The 22,464-nt window shown below is 32.3% G+C and overlaps 1 protein-coding gene across 1 annotated transcript in view; it reads left to right on the forward strand.

Moving 5' to 3' along the window:
- The first annotated feature begins 2,549 nt into the window (after positions 1 to 2,549).
- The window catches only part of LOC143052008 (uncharacterized), a 69,823-nt gene continuing 49,908 nt past the window's right edge, over positions 2,550 to 22,464 (forward strand). Inside the window, exons 1-4 of the mRNA XM_076224981.1 lie at positions 2,550 to 2,642; positions 3,749 to 3,850; positions 10,443 to 10,532; positions 22,046 to 22,121. Coding sequence (XP_076081096.1) covers positions 2,550 to 2,642; positions 3,749 to 3,850; positions 10,443 to 10,532; positions 22,046 to 22,121 — 361 coding nt within the window. The remainder of the gene's footprint in view (positions 2,643 to 3,748; positions 3,851 to 10,442; positions 10,533 to 22,045; positions 22,122 to 22,464) is intronic.

Genomic DNA, 22,464 nt, shown 5'->3' on the forward strand with positions numbered 1-22,464 from the left:
GACATAGCAATGTCACTCTGATAGTAAACACCAACATGTGACATAGCAATGACACTATTATAGTCAACACCAACATGTCACTTAGCAATGACACTCTTATATTCAACACTAACATGTGACATAACAATGACACTCTTTACCTCAACATCAACATGTGACATAGCAATGACACTCTTAAAGTCAACATCAACATGTGACATAGCAATGACACACTTATAGTCAACATCAACATGTGACATAGCAATGACACACTTATAGTCAACACCAACATGTGAGATAGCAATGACACTCATATGCTCAACACCAACATGTGAGATAGCAATGACACTCATATGCTCAACACCAACATGTAACATAGCAACGACACTCTTATAGTCAACACCAACATGTCACTTAGCAATGACACTCTTATAATCAACACAACATGTCTATTAGCAATGACACTCTTATAGTCAACACTAACATGTGACATTGCAATGACACGCATATGCTCAACACCAACATGTGACATAGCAATGTCAATCTTATAGTCAACACCAAAATGTGACATAGCAATGACACTCTTATACTCAGCACCAACATGTAACACAGCAGTGACATTCTTATGCATATCAACAACATGTGACATAGCAATGACACTCGTATACCCATCACCAACGTGTGACGTAGCAGTGACACTCTTATACTCAACACCAACATATGACATAACAGTGACACTCTTATACTCAACACCAACATGTGACATAGCAATGACAGTCTTATACTCAACACCAACATGTGACATAGCAATGACATTCTTATACTCAACACCAGGATGTGGCGTAGCAGTACCACTCTTTACCTCAACATCAACATGTCACTTAGCAATGACACTGTTATACTCAACACCAACATGTGACGTAGCAATGACACTCTTATATTCAACAATAACATGTGATATAGCAATGACATTCTTATACTCAACACCAACATGTGACATAACAATGACACTATTATAGTCAACACCAACATGTGACATAGCAATGACACTCTTATAGTCAACACCAACATGTGACATAGCAGTGACACTCTTATATTCAACACCAACATGTGACATAGCAATGACATTCTTATACTCAACACCAACATGTGACATAGCAATGACACTCTTATAGTCAACACCAACATGTGACATAGCAATGACATTCTTATACTCAACACCAACATGTGACATAACAATGACACTCTTTACCTCAACACCAACATGTGAAATATCACTGACACCCTTTACCTCAACACCAACATGTGACATAGCAATGACACTCTTATACTCAACACCAGCATGTGATGTAGCAGTGACACTCTTATACTCAACACACATATGTATGTGATGTATCAGTGACACTCTTATGCTCAACACCAACATGTGACATAGCAATGACACTCTTATAGTCAACACCAGCATGTGACGTAGCATTGACACTCTTATACTCAACACCAACATGTGACATAGCAATGACATTATTACACTCATCACAAACAAGTTACAGATCATACTTATAAGCAATGCAAACTTGAAAAAAAATAAATAGGCTTATTGCAGTTCTTTACTTATACTCACCACAAACATACACCATTGCTATATTACCCTTATACTCACCACAAACATACACCATTGCTATATTACCCTTATTCGCACCACAAACATACACCATTGCTATATTACCCTTATACACAACAACTCATATGATATGAAGCAGCTGGTAGACACCCAACATTTTACATGGAAATACCACTAAATATTTTCTAAGCTTTGATCATTATTTTGAATAGACACAAAATACTGTTAATCAGACAGGTTTAATGGACAACACATATTTGTTAGAATTATATAAAGTGGGGCCTCATTTTATTCGTAACACAGAACTGAATCAGATAGTTAAGGTTTTATTTTGTTTCTTGACGAAAAATTATTTTGTAAACATCTGATTTTAATGAGAAGTTGATGAGAAAAAGTTGTGTTAACATCTTTAGTCAGATAATGTTAATTCTACAGATCTCATGTAAAATGTCTTTTAAAAATAACAAATAGTTGACAGAATTATATAAAGTGGGGTCTTATTTTTCTCGTCTCTTTGTACTGAATTAGAAAATATTACTCGTTTTAATGTTTCTTGAAAAAAGTTTTTTTTTTAACTTTGATCATTCTACGTAATCATTGTTAATCAGACAGATTAAATGGACAACAAATATTTGTTAGAATTATATAAAGTGGGGTCTTATTTTAATTGTCTTGTCCAGCTGAGTCCATTGATATAAATATTGTTTGTTTCTAGAATTTTCTTTTTTTTTTATCCTGACAGTTCTGATGGAAGCTCTGACATCTCACAATAAAACATGTTGTTTATTTGTTGTTTATGTAGAATATAAATACAAGTGGGACTGGTCATTTTATTCAGTTTTGACCACTGATTCATGTGATATATATTTTGTTTATATTTATTACACAACATTGTCCAGTTTATGACACAAGTTTTGATGTCTGTTATATGTTGATATTACAGTGGGGAATGACACCATTATTGTATGCGGCTGAGAGAGGAAACCTGGAGGTAGTGACTTACCTAGTCACTCACGGAAGTCAGTTAGAAGCCACATCCCCGGTAATGATAGATATAATCACCTTACTCTGACCAAACATCACTTTATACAGAATCTACACAAAGTCATGTTGTTAATCAGACAGATTTAATGGACAACAAATATTTGTTAGAATTATATAAAGTGGGGTTTCATTTTATTCGTAACACAGAACTGAATCAGATAGTTAAGGTTTTATTTTGTTTCCTGACGAAAAATTATTTTGTTGACATTTGATTTTAAGAAGTTGATGAGAATAAGTTGTGTTAATATCTTTAGTCAGATAATGTTAATTCTACAGATCTAATGTAAAACATCTTTTAAAAATAACAAATACTTGACAGAATTATATAAAGTGGGGTCTTATTTTTCTTGTCTCTTCGTACTGAATCAGAAAATATTACTCGTTTTAATGTTTCTTGAAATTTTTTTTTTTAAAACTTTGATCATTCTTCTTAATCATTGTTAATCAGACAGGTTTAATGGACAACAAATATTTGTTAGAATTATATAAAGTGGGATCTCATTTTATTCGTAACACAGAACTGAATCAGATAGTAAAGGTTTTGTTTTGTTTCTTGACGAAACATTATTCTGTAAACATCTGATTTCAATGACAAGTTAAAGAGAACAAGTCTTTTGTCAGATAATGTTCATTCTACAGATTTAATGTAATATTTCTTTTAAAAAAAAATACTTATCAGAATTATTTAAAGTGGGGTCTTATTTTTCTTGTCACTTCGCACTGAATCAGAAAATATTTCTCGTTTTAATGTTTCTTGAAAAAAGTTTTGTTTTCCAACTTTGATCATTCTACTGAATCAACATAAAATCATGTTGTTTATGATACATGTTAAATGGACAACAAATACTTGTAAAACTTATATAAAGTGAGGGTTGCTATTATTTGACTTGTTACACTTATATAATTAAGACTTTACTAATCTTTTTTTACCTGTTTTGTTTCACTGAATCAGAAAATATACATTAAATTTATATATACACAAATATAATTGGATATTTTCTTACCCAATGTTATATTTCTTACATTCGGTAAATTGTTTGACTCCTCTCCTGATTTTTTTTTATCACACACCATTAACATGTTTATATTTTTATCTTGTTATAGGATGGAAAAACAGCTTTACATTATGCTGCTCGGAATGGATATAACAATGTAACAAAATTGTTAACAGATAAAGGATGCAGTCCTTGGGTGAAAACAAAACAGGTAACATTCAGTTTTATTCTTATTTGATAGATATATATTTTATTCTCTAAAAACTAAATACAAGTCAACAGAGAAAGTACAATTACAATATAAATACAAATACCATAGTTGAGGATAAACAGCTGCAGATAAAATATAATAAAGTACAACTTTTAAGTTTATGATTAAATACCTGTATAATAAACAGGTTAAACTAAATATGAAAAAATCAGTCTGTGCTTAACTTTTACATGGAGGGAAAAACCTTTTTATTAATACACTTAATGAATGAACACAGTTTTCTTAAGGAGGCTCGCGGGTATAAGATTTTCAGAAAAAAATTAAGCAATACATTACAAATTTCATTTATTACCTTAAGGTAGATAGGGTGTCTTCCTCCATTTTGGATTTTGAAATACTAGAAAACAAGGTCTAGATCTTTGATTAAATGTGCAAATTTTTATAATAGTAGGTAATTCATGTGTAAGAATTTTCATTATAATATAGAAAATGCCATGTTTGATCATATTTATGATTGTATTTTACAAAAATAAGAATTCTTTTGTTTGATTAATTTTTTCCAAACTTTGTCAAATAAGGGGAGGCAACTCAAATGCAAGGGCAGATAATTCAGATAGTGTTACTTTTACAATAGAATGTGTTAGGAATTTACCCATTTTTACACGTAGCAAGAAAACGACTCCGGTGACCCCTTTTTTTCTTTTTCTTATCTGAAAGCATAATATTGGAGCTATCTTCTCAAATTTTATCTAAAAATTCTATGGTGTGGTTTGCGTCTTATGGCGGAAAAATAAGTTTTCCATGCATAATCTATACAAAATCTTTACAATTTTGCACAACCTGTAGTGTGAAAATAAGTCCGGTGACCCATTCTTTTTATTAATGTTTTTAAACAAGCAGGATATGAACTACATTTTGGCAAATTATTAAAAGATTCTATGGATTATAATTTAGACACCCCATCTACCTTAAGTAGTTATTCGTTGTTATTACTTTATCATTATGGTACAAGAATCATTCCAAAAAATCAATTGGTGTTGGCCTCAGGTGACTTTTAAAATGTAGATATCATTGGAAAAGCTCCAAATTATCTCCTTTTTGTGCAAAAATGCCATTTTTGGCATTAAAATTGAAATATCTTTTTTAACTCATCGGTGACCTATATTTTTTTTCTGTTGTTTTCGAAAAAGCTGTACATAAACTAAATAACTGTAAAATTTAAGCGATTTCTGTAATTTAGTTCTTTTTTTTTATTTCGATATTACAACTATTTCCCCTATTAGGTCAACAGAAAAAAGGACATTAACAAAAATGTATGCTTCTTTCGAAGGCAGATTGTGAGCGTAAATGAACGGTGACCCCATTTTATTAAAAAATTAAACAAATGATTCAGACCAGCTAGCCCCCTTAAAACTGATTGTTTTTTTGTCAAGCTTGCGACTGGAATCTCAGAAAGCTCGGCATAGGGATAGTGATCAAGCAGTGGCGGCGGCGTTAGCTAACTTCTAAAAAGCTTTATATTTTAGAAGGTGGTAGACCTGGATGCTTCATATTTTGTATTGAATGCCTCATTTTACGAAGTTTCCGCCAGTCACATTTCCAATGTCCTTGACCTCATTTTCATGGTTCAGTGACTACTTGAAAAAAACTTTCTTTGTAATGTTAAATTCTCTTTTATAAGTAATAGTATAACTACATTTGGTATGTGCGTACCTTGCAATGTCCTCATGCCTGTCAGACAGTTTTCACTTGACCTCGACCTCATTTCATGGATCAGTGAACATTCAACAAGGTTAAGTTTTGGTGGTCAAGTCCATATTCGGTGTATGGTGTATGGAAGGACTGTAAGGTGTACATGTCCAGCTGGGAGGTGTCATTTGACCTTGACCTCATTTTCATGGTTCAGTGGTTATAGTTAAGTGTTTGTGTTTTGGTCTGATTTTCTTATACTGTATGCAATAGGTCTACTATATTTGGTGTATGGAATGATTGTAAAGTGTACATGTCTAGCTGGCAGGTGTCAACTGACCTTGACCACATTTTCATGGTTGAATGGTCAAATATAAAAAAGAAAATGTGGTATGATTGCCAATGAAACAACTGTCCACAAGAGACCAAAATGACACAGACATTAACCGTATGCCCTTCAACAATGAGCAAAGCCTATACTGCATAGTCAGCTATAAAAGGCCCAGATAAGACAATGTAAAACAATTCAAACCAGAAAACTAACTGCCTTATTTATATAAAAAAATGAACCAAAAATGTTAAGTTTTTGAGTTTTTGTCTTTTTTTCTAATACTACACAATGTATATACAATAGGTCAACTATATTTGGTGTATGGAAATATTTTATGATCAATATGTCAGTCGCGTAGGTTTTATTTGACCTCGACCTCATTTTCAGGGTTCATTGCTCAGTGTTAAGTTTTTTGGTTATGGTCTGTTTTTCTTAACTATATTTGTTGTATGAAAGAAAAAACCCTACACCAATCCTAAACTACTGACACAACTACCATCTTATCATACTCCAACAACACACCCTACATCAATCATAAACTACTGACACAACCACCATTTCATCATACTCTACCAACACACCCTACATCAATCATAAACTACTGACACAACAACATCTCATCATATTCTACAAACACATCCTACATCAATCAAATACTACTGACACAACTACCATCTCATCATACTCCACCAACACATCCTACATCAATCATAACCTACTGACACAACTACCATCTCATCATACTCTACCAACACACCATACATCAATCCTAAATACTGACACAACTACAATCTCATCATACTCTACCAACACACTGTACACCTATCCTTAACTACTGACACAACAACCATCTCATCATACTCTACCAACACACCCTACATCAAACAAATACTACTGACAAAACTACCATCTCATCATACTCAACCAACACACCCTACATCAATCATATACTACTGACATGACTACCATCTCATCATAATCTACCAACACACCCTACATCAATCATATACTACTGACATGACTACCATCTCATCATAATCTACCAACACACCGTATATCAATCCTAAACTACTGACACAACTACCATCAAAGCATACTCTACCAACACACCTTACATCAATCAAATACTACTGACACAACTAACATCTCATCATACTCCACCCACACACCCTACATCAATCATATACTACTGACACAACTACCATCTCATCATACGCCACAAACACACCCTACACCAATCCTACACTACTAACAACTACCATCTCATCATACTCTGCCAATACACTTAACACCAATTATACACTACTGACACAACTACCATCTCATCATAATCTGCCAACACACTTAACACCAATCATACCCTTCTGACACAACTACCATCTCATCATACATCACCAACACACCTCACACCAATCCTACACTACTGACACAACTACCATCTCGTCATACATCACCAACACACCTAACACCAATCCTACACTACTAACAACTACCATCTCATCATACTCTGCCAACACACTTAACACCAATTATACACTACTGACACAACTAACATCTCATCATACATCACCAACACATCTAACACCAATCCTACACTACTGACACAACTACCATCTCATCATACTGCACCAACACACCTTACACCAATCATACACTACTGACACAACTACCATCTCATCATACTCCACCAACACACCTAACACCAATCATACACTACTGACACAACTACCATCTCATCATACTCCACCAACACACCTAACACCAATCCTACACTACTAACAACTACCATCTCATCATACTCTGCCAATACACTTAACACCAATTATACACTACTGACACAACTACCATCTCATCATACATCACCAACACACCTAACACCAATCCTACACTACTGACACAACTACCATCTCATCATACTGCACCAACACACCTTACACCAATCATACACTACTGACACAACAACCATCTCATCATACTCTACCAACACACCTTACATCAATTCTACACTACTGACACAATTAACATCTCATCATACTCCATCAACATACCTAACACCAATCATACACTACTGATACACCTACCATCTCATCTTACTGCACCAACTCACCTAACACCAATCCTACATTTATGACACAACTACCATCTCATCATACTGCACCAACACACCTTACACCAATCATACACTACTGACACAACTACCATCTCATCATACTCCATCAACATACCTTACACCAATCATACACTACTAACACACCAATACCATCTCATCTTACTCCACCAACACACCTAACACCAATCATACACTACTGACACAACAACCATCTCATCATACTCCACAAACACACATAACACCAATCCTACACTGCTACAACAACCTTCTCATCATACTCTACCAACACACTTAACACCAATCCTACATTACTGACACAACAACCATCTCATCATACTCTGCCAACACACCTAACACCAATCCTACACTACTTACACAACAACCATCTTATCATACTCTAAAACTCACCCAGGGGTGTGGAAATTCTATGACTGACTCGCCCGACTGGTACATTTGAACAACCGGACAAGTAATTATTTTGTCTGGGTTGCCCGTGGACAAGTAAAAAAAAATAAAAGACAAAGTTCAAATCCAACACAAATATAGAATTAATTTCAAAATGTTCAAAATGTATAAAGATGTTATATTTATGTAAAAGAAACCAATGGTCAGCGAGTAAAAACACCAATGTTCATGACGATAAATATTACATAAAACTGGAAATACATCGATTAACAAAATAAAGAAAAATAAGTATGCAAACCCGAGTTGCTTAACATTGCATTGGTTTTGTCCATTGACACAGGATCGTCGATTAGGTTTTATCCATGAAGTGTCATTTTTATATGATTTTATATCGAGATTCAGATTGATAAATACTTTATAAAACACTGGGCAAGCAAGACAAAAAGAATAATGAGTAGAGTAAAAATTCTAAAACGCAAATGGAGGATAAGGAGTATTAAAAAAAAATACGGAAACTAGAATTTCAGACATTGTGAATATCAGATTGCACCTGGCTATCTAGGATGGAAATTGGGAAAATGTCTTTATTTTTGTAAATCAAAGGTCAACATTATTTGTTGTCAGAGTGGTAAATAAAATGGACGGTATAATTGACCATCAAGACAATTATAAAAAAAAAAACAAAAAAAAACAAGTGTGTCACATGTGTCAGTTAAGAGAAACAGCAAAAAAGTCAATAGTGTATCCATTATTTAATTTCCATTTCTTCACTGACTGTCCTCTAAATTAGTATATCATTATATGTACGTACTGTACTGGCTACAATTTTTATTCAAAAACTGCTGCAAAAATTACCTTTTCATGTCATTTCATTCGTTGGTTTGCTGTAAGGTTTCTGTCCCATAGATGTAATCCTACTTTCCTAATTTTTTACACATAATAAACAAATGGATTTCATTTGTTGGTGATGAAAAAAACACATTACTGTTGTCAATAAAGTAGTACTAGAATAATGATATGGACTCTCATCATCCATGTGAATCTAACAAAAATCACGAATAATGACACTCCAGGTGTCATAGTTGTTGTCAATAAAGCACTTACTAGAATAATAATATGGACTCTCATCATCCATGTGAATCGAACAAAAATTACGAAAAATTATTCTCCAGAGTAACTTATGGCAGCCTTTTACTCATGTGTCATAGAAGCTGTCAATAAAGCAAGTACTAGAATTATATTACTCTGAATTGAACACAAAATACAAATAATAAAACTCCACAGTAATACATGTCAGCCTTTTACTCATGTGCTATTAAACTTGTGAATATAGAGCAAGCAAGAATATACTAGGATTTGCACATAAACATGATTATTTGTTCAAGAAATAATCAGAGATATGTATGAATAAAGAAACAATCCCAGCTGTATTTTGCAGAATGTATTTTAATATAACAGTTGTACCGGTAATATGAGATTTTTCATATGTTCCAAATATGTAGAGTTAGTAAAATTCCTAACACTCTGTTGTTACTTATTACAAGTTAATGACACAGACAAAATTAACTGTAGTTTCCAGACAGATTGTTGAATTATCATAAAGATAGCTTTATTTCTTGTTTGGTTTTAATGTGATATTTTACATACTGCAATAATTTCTTTAACAGTAAAATCTCAAATATTATTCATTGATCTCTTAATAATGACACTTCATATTTGTTGTTGGTTGGCGGTTTAGGTTCACTGGTTTTGATGTCAAGTATAAATAAGACTATTCTGCATTGTATAGATAAAATTGATGCAACAGTTATCTATTATTTATTGCATTATACATGTTATATAGGTAACATTAGTGCCATTATTTACCTATTATTTATCGTTTTGAATTATATAGGTAACATTAATTCAACAATTACCTATTATTTATCGTTTTACATTGTACATGTTGTATAGGTAAAATTTATTCACCAGTAACCTATTATTTAATGTTTTACAGTTTTTGAAATAAGAAATATATATGTGTATAATTAATGAAAGATTATTTGATTGTATTTCAGGGTGACACTCCTTATGATCTGGTAAAAATAGAAAGCTATGATAAGGAAGAGACAAAAAGGAAGAAGGAAGAAGTGATGGACTTCCTTAAGGTAAAAAGTCTTGTTTACTTTAAAAGATATTTACAGATTATGAGAGACAAAACAGACTTGGTACAAAGAAATTACAATTAAACAGTTGCCTGTAGTTTTCAATGTCATTGTAGTATTTGTTGTCAGTTAACAATGTAAGTTGACAATTCCAAGCTTGTTGCCTGATATACATGTTGGGATCTGTGAAAGACAAATGTTTAAAATCTGTGTTCTGTTGGATGTCTCATATTTTTTGTGTCATCAGCTTGGTATCTCCTAGGTATATACACTACAGTCCAGGTGGACTTTGTCATTTCCACTCGCCCACAGTGGACAAACCAATGCCGTCCACTTTCTGTCCATCGTGGGCGTAGTGCCCACCCTATGCCGTGGACATTGGTATTTACCGAGGTTTAGTTTAACATAGGACTCTATGGGAAGTGTATACAAATGACGTCTTCTAGAGAACCACTGAATGGAATGAAACTAAACATAGCATGAATGTTCCTTATGAGATGCTGACCAAGTGTTGTTACTTTGTCTCCGATCCATCATCCAAGATGGCTGCCAGCGGGGGGCTAAGTTTAACATAGGACCCTATGGGAAATGCATACAAAAGTCTTCTTCTAGAGAACCACGGAATTGAATGAAATCAAACATAGCATGAATAGTCCTTTTTATGAGGTGCTGGCCAAGTGTTGTTACTTTGTAGCCAAATTTTATCTATTTTTATATGATTTCAAAAACCCAAGTAGAGTCAGGTGAGCGATGCAGGCTCTAATGAGAGCCTCTAGTTGTCCTTCATGTCCTTGTGGTTGAAATATTGATATTTTTTGGTCTGACTTTTGACCTCAATTTAAAAAAAATGTGACCACTCTGGATTTTACGACCAAACTTTTCTTATTGTACACGTTTTTCCTCCTTGCACAGATATATAAGTTAGGTATGTATTTTTCCGGAACATTAAAATTTTTAAAAATGAACTCTGGTTGCAGTTCTCATTAGACGCATACTGTCTGTTTTATTCTTTTTATTTTGTATGTCGTCAGTCATGGAGCAGTTTCTGGTGGGAGTTGGGGAGAGGAGTGGGGGGCGGGTCTTATATTTTTTCTATTTTTTAGAAAAAAATATTTTTTGATTCTGATTTTTGTAAAAAAATAATTCTGGCAAGTAACTAGAGTAAAGAACGACCGTTAGATTTGTAGGGGCTGAAATAAAAATGCAGGACAGGTCATCCAAGATTGAAAATGGCATCAATTGTAGAGCTGTATGCAGCTCTTTCTAAAAGAAGGGATAATTATCTGCAGATATAGCATATCACTTACAGCATTGTGTTAATAATTCCTGAAATAAATAATTTGATTCCAAATTTTAAGAGACTGAACGAAAAAAAAAATAGCTAGAACAGGAAGACAAAAATATTTGCGGACGAGAAAATTGAACATGCCCTTCCCCAGCCCATTTTCAATTTAAATGGCTGGTCCCTTAGTTCAAAATTTCAGCCCAAAACTTTTTTTATAGGAAGTGACCACTCCTTTGGTGCATATGCATGCAAAGCTTAAGAAAGCAGGTACTGACAATTTGTATTAATCCGGATCATTGTTTAGAATAACCTAAATAACAAAAAAAGGGGGAATTCCTTGTACTCTTTGTACTCTGGGAAAAATGGAAAAAAAAACGAATACCGAATACTCAACAGAAACCTTCATATAAACTATTGTTCTTTCGCAGTATAAACGGTAAATAATCAAATAAGAAAGATATAATGATATAATTGTATAATTCCAACGTATTAAATTTCAACTTTTATTAAGGCGTACTATTTTTTTTTCGCGGACCAAATATCTGAAATAGTACCAGCGATTTCGCATACTAAATGGGAGTTAGGGCAAGACCCTTTGATTCTAGGATCGGAGATGGCAGATTTTGTAAATAAATTTATTGGCCAGGAAAAAAATAGTAGTAAATATGCTTGCTTCCACCTAAAAAAAACCTGGCCTCCAAATTCTATTATACAGTAATGTGATATATGTGTAATACATAATCTTGCGTGTAGCAGTTGATTTTTTTTCTAAAATAAAAATCTGATTGACCAAATCTGCCAGGCCGCCCCCCTCAGAATAAATGGTTGCCTTCTTATACTCTTCTCAAAGACACATGATCGATACCCGCTATAACGGCGATATAAAATAAATTAATATATAGGAAACAGACGGGAGAAAAAGAGGGGGGTCAACTGATTTTTTTTATTATTTGTTGCAAATTTCCCATACAGTCCCTAGCAAGAAATTTGCAACAAATAAAAAAAAAACTTTGCCCCAGTCCGACCATTTAACATGAAAAGGGGGCGGGGCATGCTGTTTCTTTCGGAAAATAATATATTGATTCTGAATTTTGAGAAAACAATTAATCTGGCCAGGTAAGGAAGAAAAAATCTAATCTTGGATAATTATCACAAAATATAATGTTAAATTTGAAACCATGATTTAATCATGCTATCATTCCACGTGACTATTAAAAGTGTACAAGGTGATCACCACAGGTATACATTTATACTTACTTTTTCGTTTTAATCCGTACATAGGCACTTCCCATATATAAGTTAAAAATACATAGTCTTATATATCCATCCTTATACTTGAAAGCTCATATTTTATCATTGTTTTCTAATAAAGGAAACTTTTTGAGGTGTCAAGGGGTATTTTAGTCGATTATTCGATTTTAATGAGCTTTATCCAATAGCAAAATCACCCCTCCCAATACGTTCGTTGGTCATTATTCGTCGGTTCGTGATCTCACCGGTTACCTCTAATACGACTTTCCGTCCTGAGTATGCATGAGATTTTTGCCACAACACGTTAAGCAACCAAAAAATTAAATTTGTCTATTAGAAAAATACTCAATTATGATGAAATATAGAAACTGAGACTACAATGGAGATATATTCATTATTCATACTTTATTTAAATTCCATCAAGGCTTTCTAACTGGGCCCGTATGCAAAATGGCTTGTGTACTCAAGTTAAGATTTGTTCCGAACGGACTTAGATTTCTCTACACTTTCAACGATGAGTTATGTTACAAAACGGAACCTTGCTTCAGTATAAAAATGTTTAGTAGTATAACCAAAAGTGGACAACGCTTTCAAAAGGAGGTTTTGATCCATGAGACAGCCACATTTTATTTTAAATTTGTTCTGTAATTTCATTTAACGTTTTCAAAAGACATAAATTGAATGGAAAATTTTACGACTTTGTAGAGATTTCTCAATCTGTTTTAAATATAACATGGTTGAAACAAAACTTTAAGGTTTTTTTTATGTTTTTTTTTTTTTTTTGCAAAACCATATATGTTTATTATACGACCGCAAAAATTGAAAATTTTTTGGTCGTATATTGGTATGATGTTGGCGTCGTCGTCGTCGTCGTCGTCGTCCAAATACTTTTAGTTTTCGCACTCTAACTTTAGTAAAAGTGAATAGAAATCTATGAAATTTTAACACAAGGTTTATGACCACAAAAAGAAGGTTGTGATTGATTTTGGGAGTTTTGGTCCCAACATTTTAGGAATTAGGGGCCAAAAAGGGCCCAAATAAGCATTTTATTGGTTTTCGCACTATAACTTTAGTTTAAGTAAATAGAAATCTATGAAATTTTGACACAAGGTTTAGGACCACAAAAGAAAGGTTGGGATTGATTTTGGGAGTTTTGGTTCCATCAGTTTAGGAATTAAGGGCCAAAAGAGGGCCCAAATAAGCATTATTCTTGGTTTTCGCACAATAACTTTAGTATAAGTAAATAGAAATCAATGAAATTTAAACACAAGGTTTATGACCACATAAGGAAGGTTGAGATTGATTTTGGGAGTTGAGGTCCAAACAGTTTAGGAATTAGGGGCCAAAAAGGGGCCCAAATAAGCATTATTCTTGGTTTTCGCACCATAACTTTAGTATAAGTAAATAGAAATCTATGAAATTTAAACACAAGGTTTATAACCATAAAAAGAAGGTTGGCTTTGATTTTGGGAGTTTTGGTCCCAACAGTTTAGGAATAAGGGGTCCAAAGGGTCCAAAATTGAACTTTGTTTGATTTCATCAAAAATTGAATAATTGGGGTTCTTTAATTTGCCGAATCTAACTGTGTATGTAGATTCTTAATTTTTGGTCCCGTTTTCAAATTGGTCTACATTAAGGTCCAAAGGGTCCAAAATTAAACTTAGTTTGATTTTAACAAAAATTGAATTCTTGGGCTTTTTTGATATGCTGAATCTCAAACATGTACTTAGATTTTTGATTATGGGCCCAGTTTTCAAGTTGGTTCAAATCAAGATCCAAAATTATTATATAAAGTATTGTGCAATAGCAAGAAATTTTCAATTGCACAGTATTCAGCAATAACAAGAAATCTTCAATTGCACAGTATTGTGCAATAGCAAGAAATTTTCAATTGCCACTATTGCGCAATGGCAAGAAATCTTCAATTGCACAGTATTGTGCAATAGCAAATATTTTCAATTGCACAGTATTGCGCAATAGCATGAAATATCTAATTGCACAATATTGGGCAATAGCAAGAAATTTTCAATTGGAGTTATCTTTCTTTGTCCAGAATAGTAGTTGAATCAACTTAAATCATTGTTTTATACAATATACAATGTATATTCACTTTTACTACCAACTGATAAATCAAAACAATCTTTACCATTCAGTGATAACAAGCACTTTATTTTACATTTTAATATTTTATGATGTATTTAAATGAGTAGTTTTTGTTGCAAACTCCATTAGAAATTTGAATCGAGATCAGTTTAAGAAAAAAGGTAAAGGGGGATGTGGAAAAAAAATAGTGGGGGGGGTTAAATTTTTCCTATTTCAGATTTCATAAATAAAAAGAAAATTTTTTCAAACATTTTTTCAACAGCATAGTGAATTGCTCAAAGGCAAATAAAATATTTTAAGTTCATTAGACCACATTCATTCTGTGTCAGAAATCTATGCTGTGTCAACTATTTAATCACAATCCAAATTTAGATCTGAATCCAGCTTGAATGTTGTGTCCATACTTAACCCAACCGTTCAGGGTTCAACCTCTGCGGTCGTATAAAGCTGCGCCCTGCGGAGCATCTGGTTACTTTTCAAATGAAACCGTCTGTTTTTGTTTACCAAGTAAACTTGTACATGTATATGTTTATTTGACTTTAATAAACTGTTACATCTATCACCATCGCTCATCACCTTGAGATGACTCTTTAAAGATCAAACAAAAAATCAACACACTATAAATCAGCTTGAAAATGATATAAATAATATATGCCCAGAATACTTTAAATTGTCTGAAACAGATAGATTACAATTAATTCTATCTTCATTTCATATTATGCAGCTGACTGTTCCGTTTATTAAAAAGTCATTTATAAATGATGTTTAATATGTTAATTTTTCCATTGTGTATATTTTTATTGTATTGTTTGTATATGCCTTAAATGTGCATTTCATACATAAAAAAAATAATTCTATCCAAGTCTTTATTACTCTAAGCACAGACATGATGCTTATCAGTGCAATAAATACAAATATATATTTTTAATATGACCATATGACATACTACATCAGAGAAGCAAATAAACATCAAGAATTGACAAATAACAGTTCGATCCTAGGATTAAGTGCATTTATCAAGAGTTTACACAAATTACGCAAATCTTTTATATTTTCAGTACTGAGGAGTTGCACTAATTTGAACGACAACGGACGTCAATAATAATATGGTTTCATGAACTGCCTACTTAAGTCTCTATAGCTTTCACATTGTAAAACAAAATGGAATTCATCTTCAGTACTATTCAAAGTACAAAGAGTACACTTTCAATCTAACCTGAGACTACTATAACGTTGTTTTCACGTTACAGTTTGTACGCCAATTTCCCTAAAACTCGCCCGATTCGGACTAAGACCGGGGATAAATTTGCCTCAGGGTGTACTGGGGTACTACAGGGTGTTAGAATATCTAATATATTACGGATATGAACGTAGATAACTTATATTATAGTTGTCTCAGATCTAACTTATTTACTCAATAATAACGGCCTACTTCAACAAATAAATCATGTGAAAACTCTAAGCCGAGTTAATTACACTCTAAAATTCATGTTTAGTTAGATTATACTGTAAACAAAAATTATTAACAATTAACACTTAGATGAAATATTCATTTGATTAAACCTTAAATAACTTCTCAAATATTGAATTAACTTTAATAAAAAACAAAGAGTTTGAATTTCAAAAGTCGGACTTGGTTATAACAATGATTTATATATTAATCTAAACGAATCCCTGGTTATAGTCAACAGTTACAATGTATGATTTTAAACTATTGGTTTTTTTTTTAAAAGCAAACTACGGATTTCCCATATTGCGCTAGTTATATCAAATGTTTTAATTTCCATACAAAAAAACAGTTCTCTAAAATATTACCCCAGTGAGAAAAACCAAAATATCAACTTTAAATTTTCTTACAAATTTCAAGATTTCCAAAGTACAGATATTCACTTCGTTTAATCAATTGTTTAAATTTCAATACCAGAAGAAAAAAAAATCTCTTTAAAATATCAAAAGATATTAAACAAATAAATATCAACCTGAAATATTCTTATAAATTTTGAGTATCTTTATTGTATATTAGAGGAATAATTGGGACTGTATATATCTATAGTTTAATTATGTCGTTTTGTTGCTGTCTCGTTAAAAGGACCAATAATGGTTTTCAAGGTGGGACGTGGGTAAATTTAATAGTTGCAATGTGTATTTAGAAAATTATGTTTCTCTATAAACATGATAAAAAAAAAGCAATGAAAGAAAACTATAGATATCAACTTTACAGAGTTTCTTAATGAAATGCCAGTATATAATTGCAAATGGGAATGCACATCTTTCTTCTGTTTAATTTGTGTCGCTTTGTTTTTGTCTCTATGACGTAAAAACCTTATCTCCATTTGATTTTGTTGCATTCAAGTACATATTGTAAAAGACCGAGTACGTTAAAAAAAAATCCCTTTACATAATTAAAAAGATTTCAGTTGTGAGGATTAAAAATTTTGCATGACTAACTCTTTAGACTAACATGATATCTGTGTTATTTTTCTTTACTGTTTTACTCTGAAGTATATACAATTCAATCAATTAAAAACAAATGTAAGATATGATCAGAACGTTCAAACTTGAGATGCGTCAGTGCTCTAAAATGATCTTATGTCCATCCCAAAATCTGTCTTATAGTGTGTCTTCAAACGAAAGGATACTTCCGAGAACACCACGCCAGGTTATGACAAACTGTAAATGTTTGGAGACATATTTTAGATTTTGAAAACGTTCCAAAAAAAAACAAAAAAACTTATGCAACCATTTCCAGAAGTTCAAATGTTCTGATTATACAATTAAATCTTGATATACATTTTTATCGCTTTTAAGTGTTATTCTTTTACCCAGGTTAAGAACTATCGCGAAAACTATCATTTCTTTTAAGAAAATGAAACGAGTGAAATTAAGCTTATAATAAAGGCAGTGTCTGCGTCATGCGGGTATGCGTGGCATAATTGGACTTCTTAGGGTACGCGTAACCGCCAAATATTCATATATTATTGGATAGAGATAATTGTGTATTAAACTGGTAAATTATCAAAATAAGTGAAACAAAAATATAAATCACAGAGATTTTAAGATATGAGATGTCAACATTTTGACTTTAAACACAATCAGTAATCCGATTTCATTTTTACTACGCCCCTAATACGCTTTTGTAGAAACGATCCTGGCTAGTTTTTGAATATTTTACTTTAAATATTAACTTAATTAATTATAGATTATCTATGCATATATATAACAAATTATTTATTTAAATAAATTAGTTCATCATATATAACCGTGACTTAATTTTCATTTTAAATTCTAAATATGAAGACCTGAAACGGAATTAGCAAGCAATTATTCCGGTGTTCTAAATGAATATATAATTATTAATTTGTTGTTGGTCCAGAGGTTGTTGGTCTAGATGTGGAACTTGTTGTCGGTCCAGAAATTGTTGGTCTACAGGTGGAATTTGTTGTCCGCCCTGAGGTTGTTCGTCTAGAGGTGGAATTTGTTGTCGGCCCTGAGGTTGTTGGTCTAGAGGTGAAATTTGTTGGTCCTGGAGATACGGTAGTTGGTCCCAGTATTGATGATTGTGGTGTAGTTGGAGGCATTGCCCTCGACAAACTTTGACTAGTTTCAATATAATAAATTTTTATTTAGATTGTTTTTTTACAATGCCAACAATAAACAGATTATATACCCGTTCATTATGTGTTATTGCGAACCACAGAGGTGTCTGCACTTTGACAAGGTATTTAAACTTTTGTAAGTTTACCTGTCCCATTGAATCAATACAATAGCAATTGTGTTCTGTGTGGTTTATTCATTTGAGACCTTTAAATTTCTTCTTGGAGAAATCTATCGCTCATTAATTAATTTACCTGACCAAACAAATATCCTCTTTGATGGTTGAAATACATGTATAAACTGCATATGATACAGTATTTATTCAATATCAATAATATGTTTTCAATCTGTACATTATAAACACTGATTCAATTATAAAAAGTTTATTTTGGATTTCCAATAAGTTAATGGAAGATTTGCATTCAGTACAGCTTTCATTGGTTGGACTGTATACTTCAGACATCAGACAATTCAATGCTATTACACCAAACCAGTCATATAACATGTATACTTGCCTAAAGTCTGTCAAGGTTGCAGTCTTGTAATTGACTGCTCCATAGGCTTACATGCTAAACAGCTGATCTTTGAAAATAAAAAAATAAAAAATGCTACATAGAAAAAAAAATTCATGTTCATATCATGTATGTACTAATGTGCAATTGTGATTTAATCGAAAAAAAAGTGGGTCATGCCACTAAGAATAAAAAGTTACGTAACCCTGAAGTCAAAACATTTTTTTTCTACTTTCTGTTTGCTGTTTTCACTAGGCCGCACCACTTCCACTTTCCTGGATTGATATCCCCAAAAAGATGCAAGATTTTTTTTAAATCTATATATATGTTTCAATTCAGCATAAACCTATAATCAAACAGAAAAAATTGAGTCCAGAAAAAAATTCAGAAAAAAATGGACTATTTTGTTTCCCTCCATGTTTTGACATGCACCGGAAACTGGAGTTGTAATACAAGACTGGTACCTATAACAATAATGACATGTCTTCAAAAAATAAATCATTCACTTAGTTTCATTAAGTAGTCATATTTGAACATAAAAAATGCTATTAAAAGAACTGTTTAGTTGTATTAAGAAAAATAACCCCACTATTAAAGCAATACCCCTTTCTGAAAACAGGCAAAATTTGGAAATCAGTCATGTCTATCAAATGATCTGTAAATCTCATTCTAGTCTATCTTTATGAATGTTTTCTTATTATTTGGATACTGTGAAGCTAGAAGAGTATTTTTATCTATTATTTTTATTTTTTTTCCTTCTCTTTGATTGAACCACATTCAATAGTTTTACCCCTCCCCCTTTTTCCCATGAAATCTACCCAAGTGGGCCTCTTGTTTAAGTCAAATTGAAAAACTACCCAAAACTTTTTCATAGTGAAGAATATGCTACAATACAACTAACTGAACACAAGAAATACCATACCTTTCCCTTTTTTGACTATACAGGTCTTTATACATGCATACTATATCATAGTTTTTAGACTGTACTTGACACCCCAATGCATATAAAATTTGAAATAAAAATCAAGAAAAAAACAAATGAATACTCAAGTTGGTGTTTTTGGTAAGAATATTGATTACTTGTCACACCTAACCACAAAAATCCTTATCATGATGGATAGTTTTAGAGATGTTCTACTTTTTAAACAACTTTTTAACCCAAATATGAAATTTTCAATTAACCATGCAGTGCCGCAGACAGGAAAAGAAGTATAGACTCATCCAAAGTGAACATTTTGTGAAAATCTTTTCACCAAAAGTTCATTCTATACATATTCTACCTAAATGTCAACAATTGAGCCATAAAAATAATAACCCTAAAGAAAAAAATTACTTTTGTATGTAGCTGTCCTTTCAACTTTGCACTGATTTTCAATAAAATTGCACAACTAGAAATTTCATCACAAGAAGAAGATTTCATAGAGGAAAAAATCTTTCTATGTTCTTTTTAATTGAAAATCATGTATGTAATACCATCAAAATCTCAATTTGCCTCAAACTGTTGTGCTTTATATCTATTAATACTTTTGAATGGTGTCTAGTATAAAAAAGCATAATTATTACATAATTTCAGTTTTTTCAGTGTTACTTGAAACCGCATGATTTTTTTTTTCTTACAAAGTCCTTAAATCATGATGTTTTGTCATTCTGGGCACACAAAAGTCCACATGAGCTACTTCCTTGCAGTGAACATAAATTTACCCTATGCAGGTTGCAATCTTGTAATTGACTGCTCCATAGGCTTACATGCTAAACAGCTGATCTTTGAAAATAAAAAAATAAAAAATGCTACATAGAAAAAAAAATTCATGTTCATATCATGTATGTACTAATGTGAAATTGTGATTTAATCGAAAAAAAAGTGGGTCATGCCACGAAGAATAAAAAGTTACGTAACCCTGAAGTCAAAACATTTTTTTACTACTTTCTGTTTGCTGTTTTCACTAGGCCGCACCACTTCCAGTAAACCTGAAATCCTTCCACTTTCCTGGATTGATATCCCCAAAAAGATGCAAGATTTTTTTTAAATCTATATATATGTTTCAATTCAGCATAAACCTATAATCAAACAGAAAAAATTGAGTCCAGAAAAAAATTCAGAAAAAAATGGACTATTTTGTTTCCCTCCATGTTTTGACATGCACCGGAAACTGGAGTTGTAATACAAGACTGGTACCTCAAAGGAGGTTATAAATGATTTGTGACAATGCAAATACTAGATTTTAGAATATAAATGAATATCTTTAACCAATGAATTCAAAATACTAATATCTATTCAATTTCACAAATAGGTACTGAATAAACATCATGTAAATCATTAAACATGTTAAATAAAGAAACATGAAATTTATAGTTTTAAACAAGGGAAATAACAATGAACATTCTGAAACTAATTATACTAGTAAGGGAGAAAACTACATATGCACTTTCATGTTTAGTTAACGTGCCTCACTATGCATTATCTATAAATTATGTGGCGAAGAGAAATGATTTTGTTCAATACAATGACTGTACCTATTATAACAAATAGATGCAAACAACAGAATCAAAGTTAGAAATAAGTTAAGAGTCACGGTCCATTCAGGATAATTGTCTGTGTCTAGTTAAAATAAGTTGTGATTGCATTGCACATTTCAAATTCCTGTAAAATATAGAGTTATTGTCCTTTAAACCTAGTGGCAGGTAGAAAGGCTATTAAAAAATGTGTATTAAACTATTTGACAAGTTTTCACATGGGGCATGATAGTTTATTGCATAATTTTCTTTTGTAGACTGCCATGTCAAAGACTTCCCCAGAAGTAACTCCTGACACCCATTCACAGGAACCTGCAGCACCAGTATTTGAAGGTAATCATCTAATGTTAATTATTCAGATACCGGCTGAAATGATTTATAATTACTTGTTTCTAATATACGGAAACCTTAATATCTGCTTATAATGTTATAATGAAAAAAAACAACAAATTGATGGGAAAAGTGAAATAGGCTATTGATGAAGATTGATTGATTACAGATCACATTAACTTTAAAATCATTCTCATCTAATTTATACTTTCCTCAAACATGTCAAAGTGTTGAATATATTTTTCTTACTAGTTCCTCTCACAAGGCATGTAACGTCAATATCATTCTTACTAGTTCCTCTTACAAGGCATGTGACATCACTATCATTCCTACTTATTCCTCTCAC

The sequence above is a fragment of the Mytilus galloprovincialis genome, chromosome 11 (genome assembly GCF_965363235.1).
Source record: "Mytilus galloprovincialis chromosome 11, xbMytGall1.hap1.1, whole genome shotgun sequence".
Taxonomy (NCBI): Eukaryota; Metazoa; Mollusca; class Bivalvia; order Mytilida; family Mytilidae; genus Mytilus; species Mytilus galloprovincialis.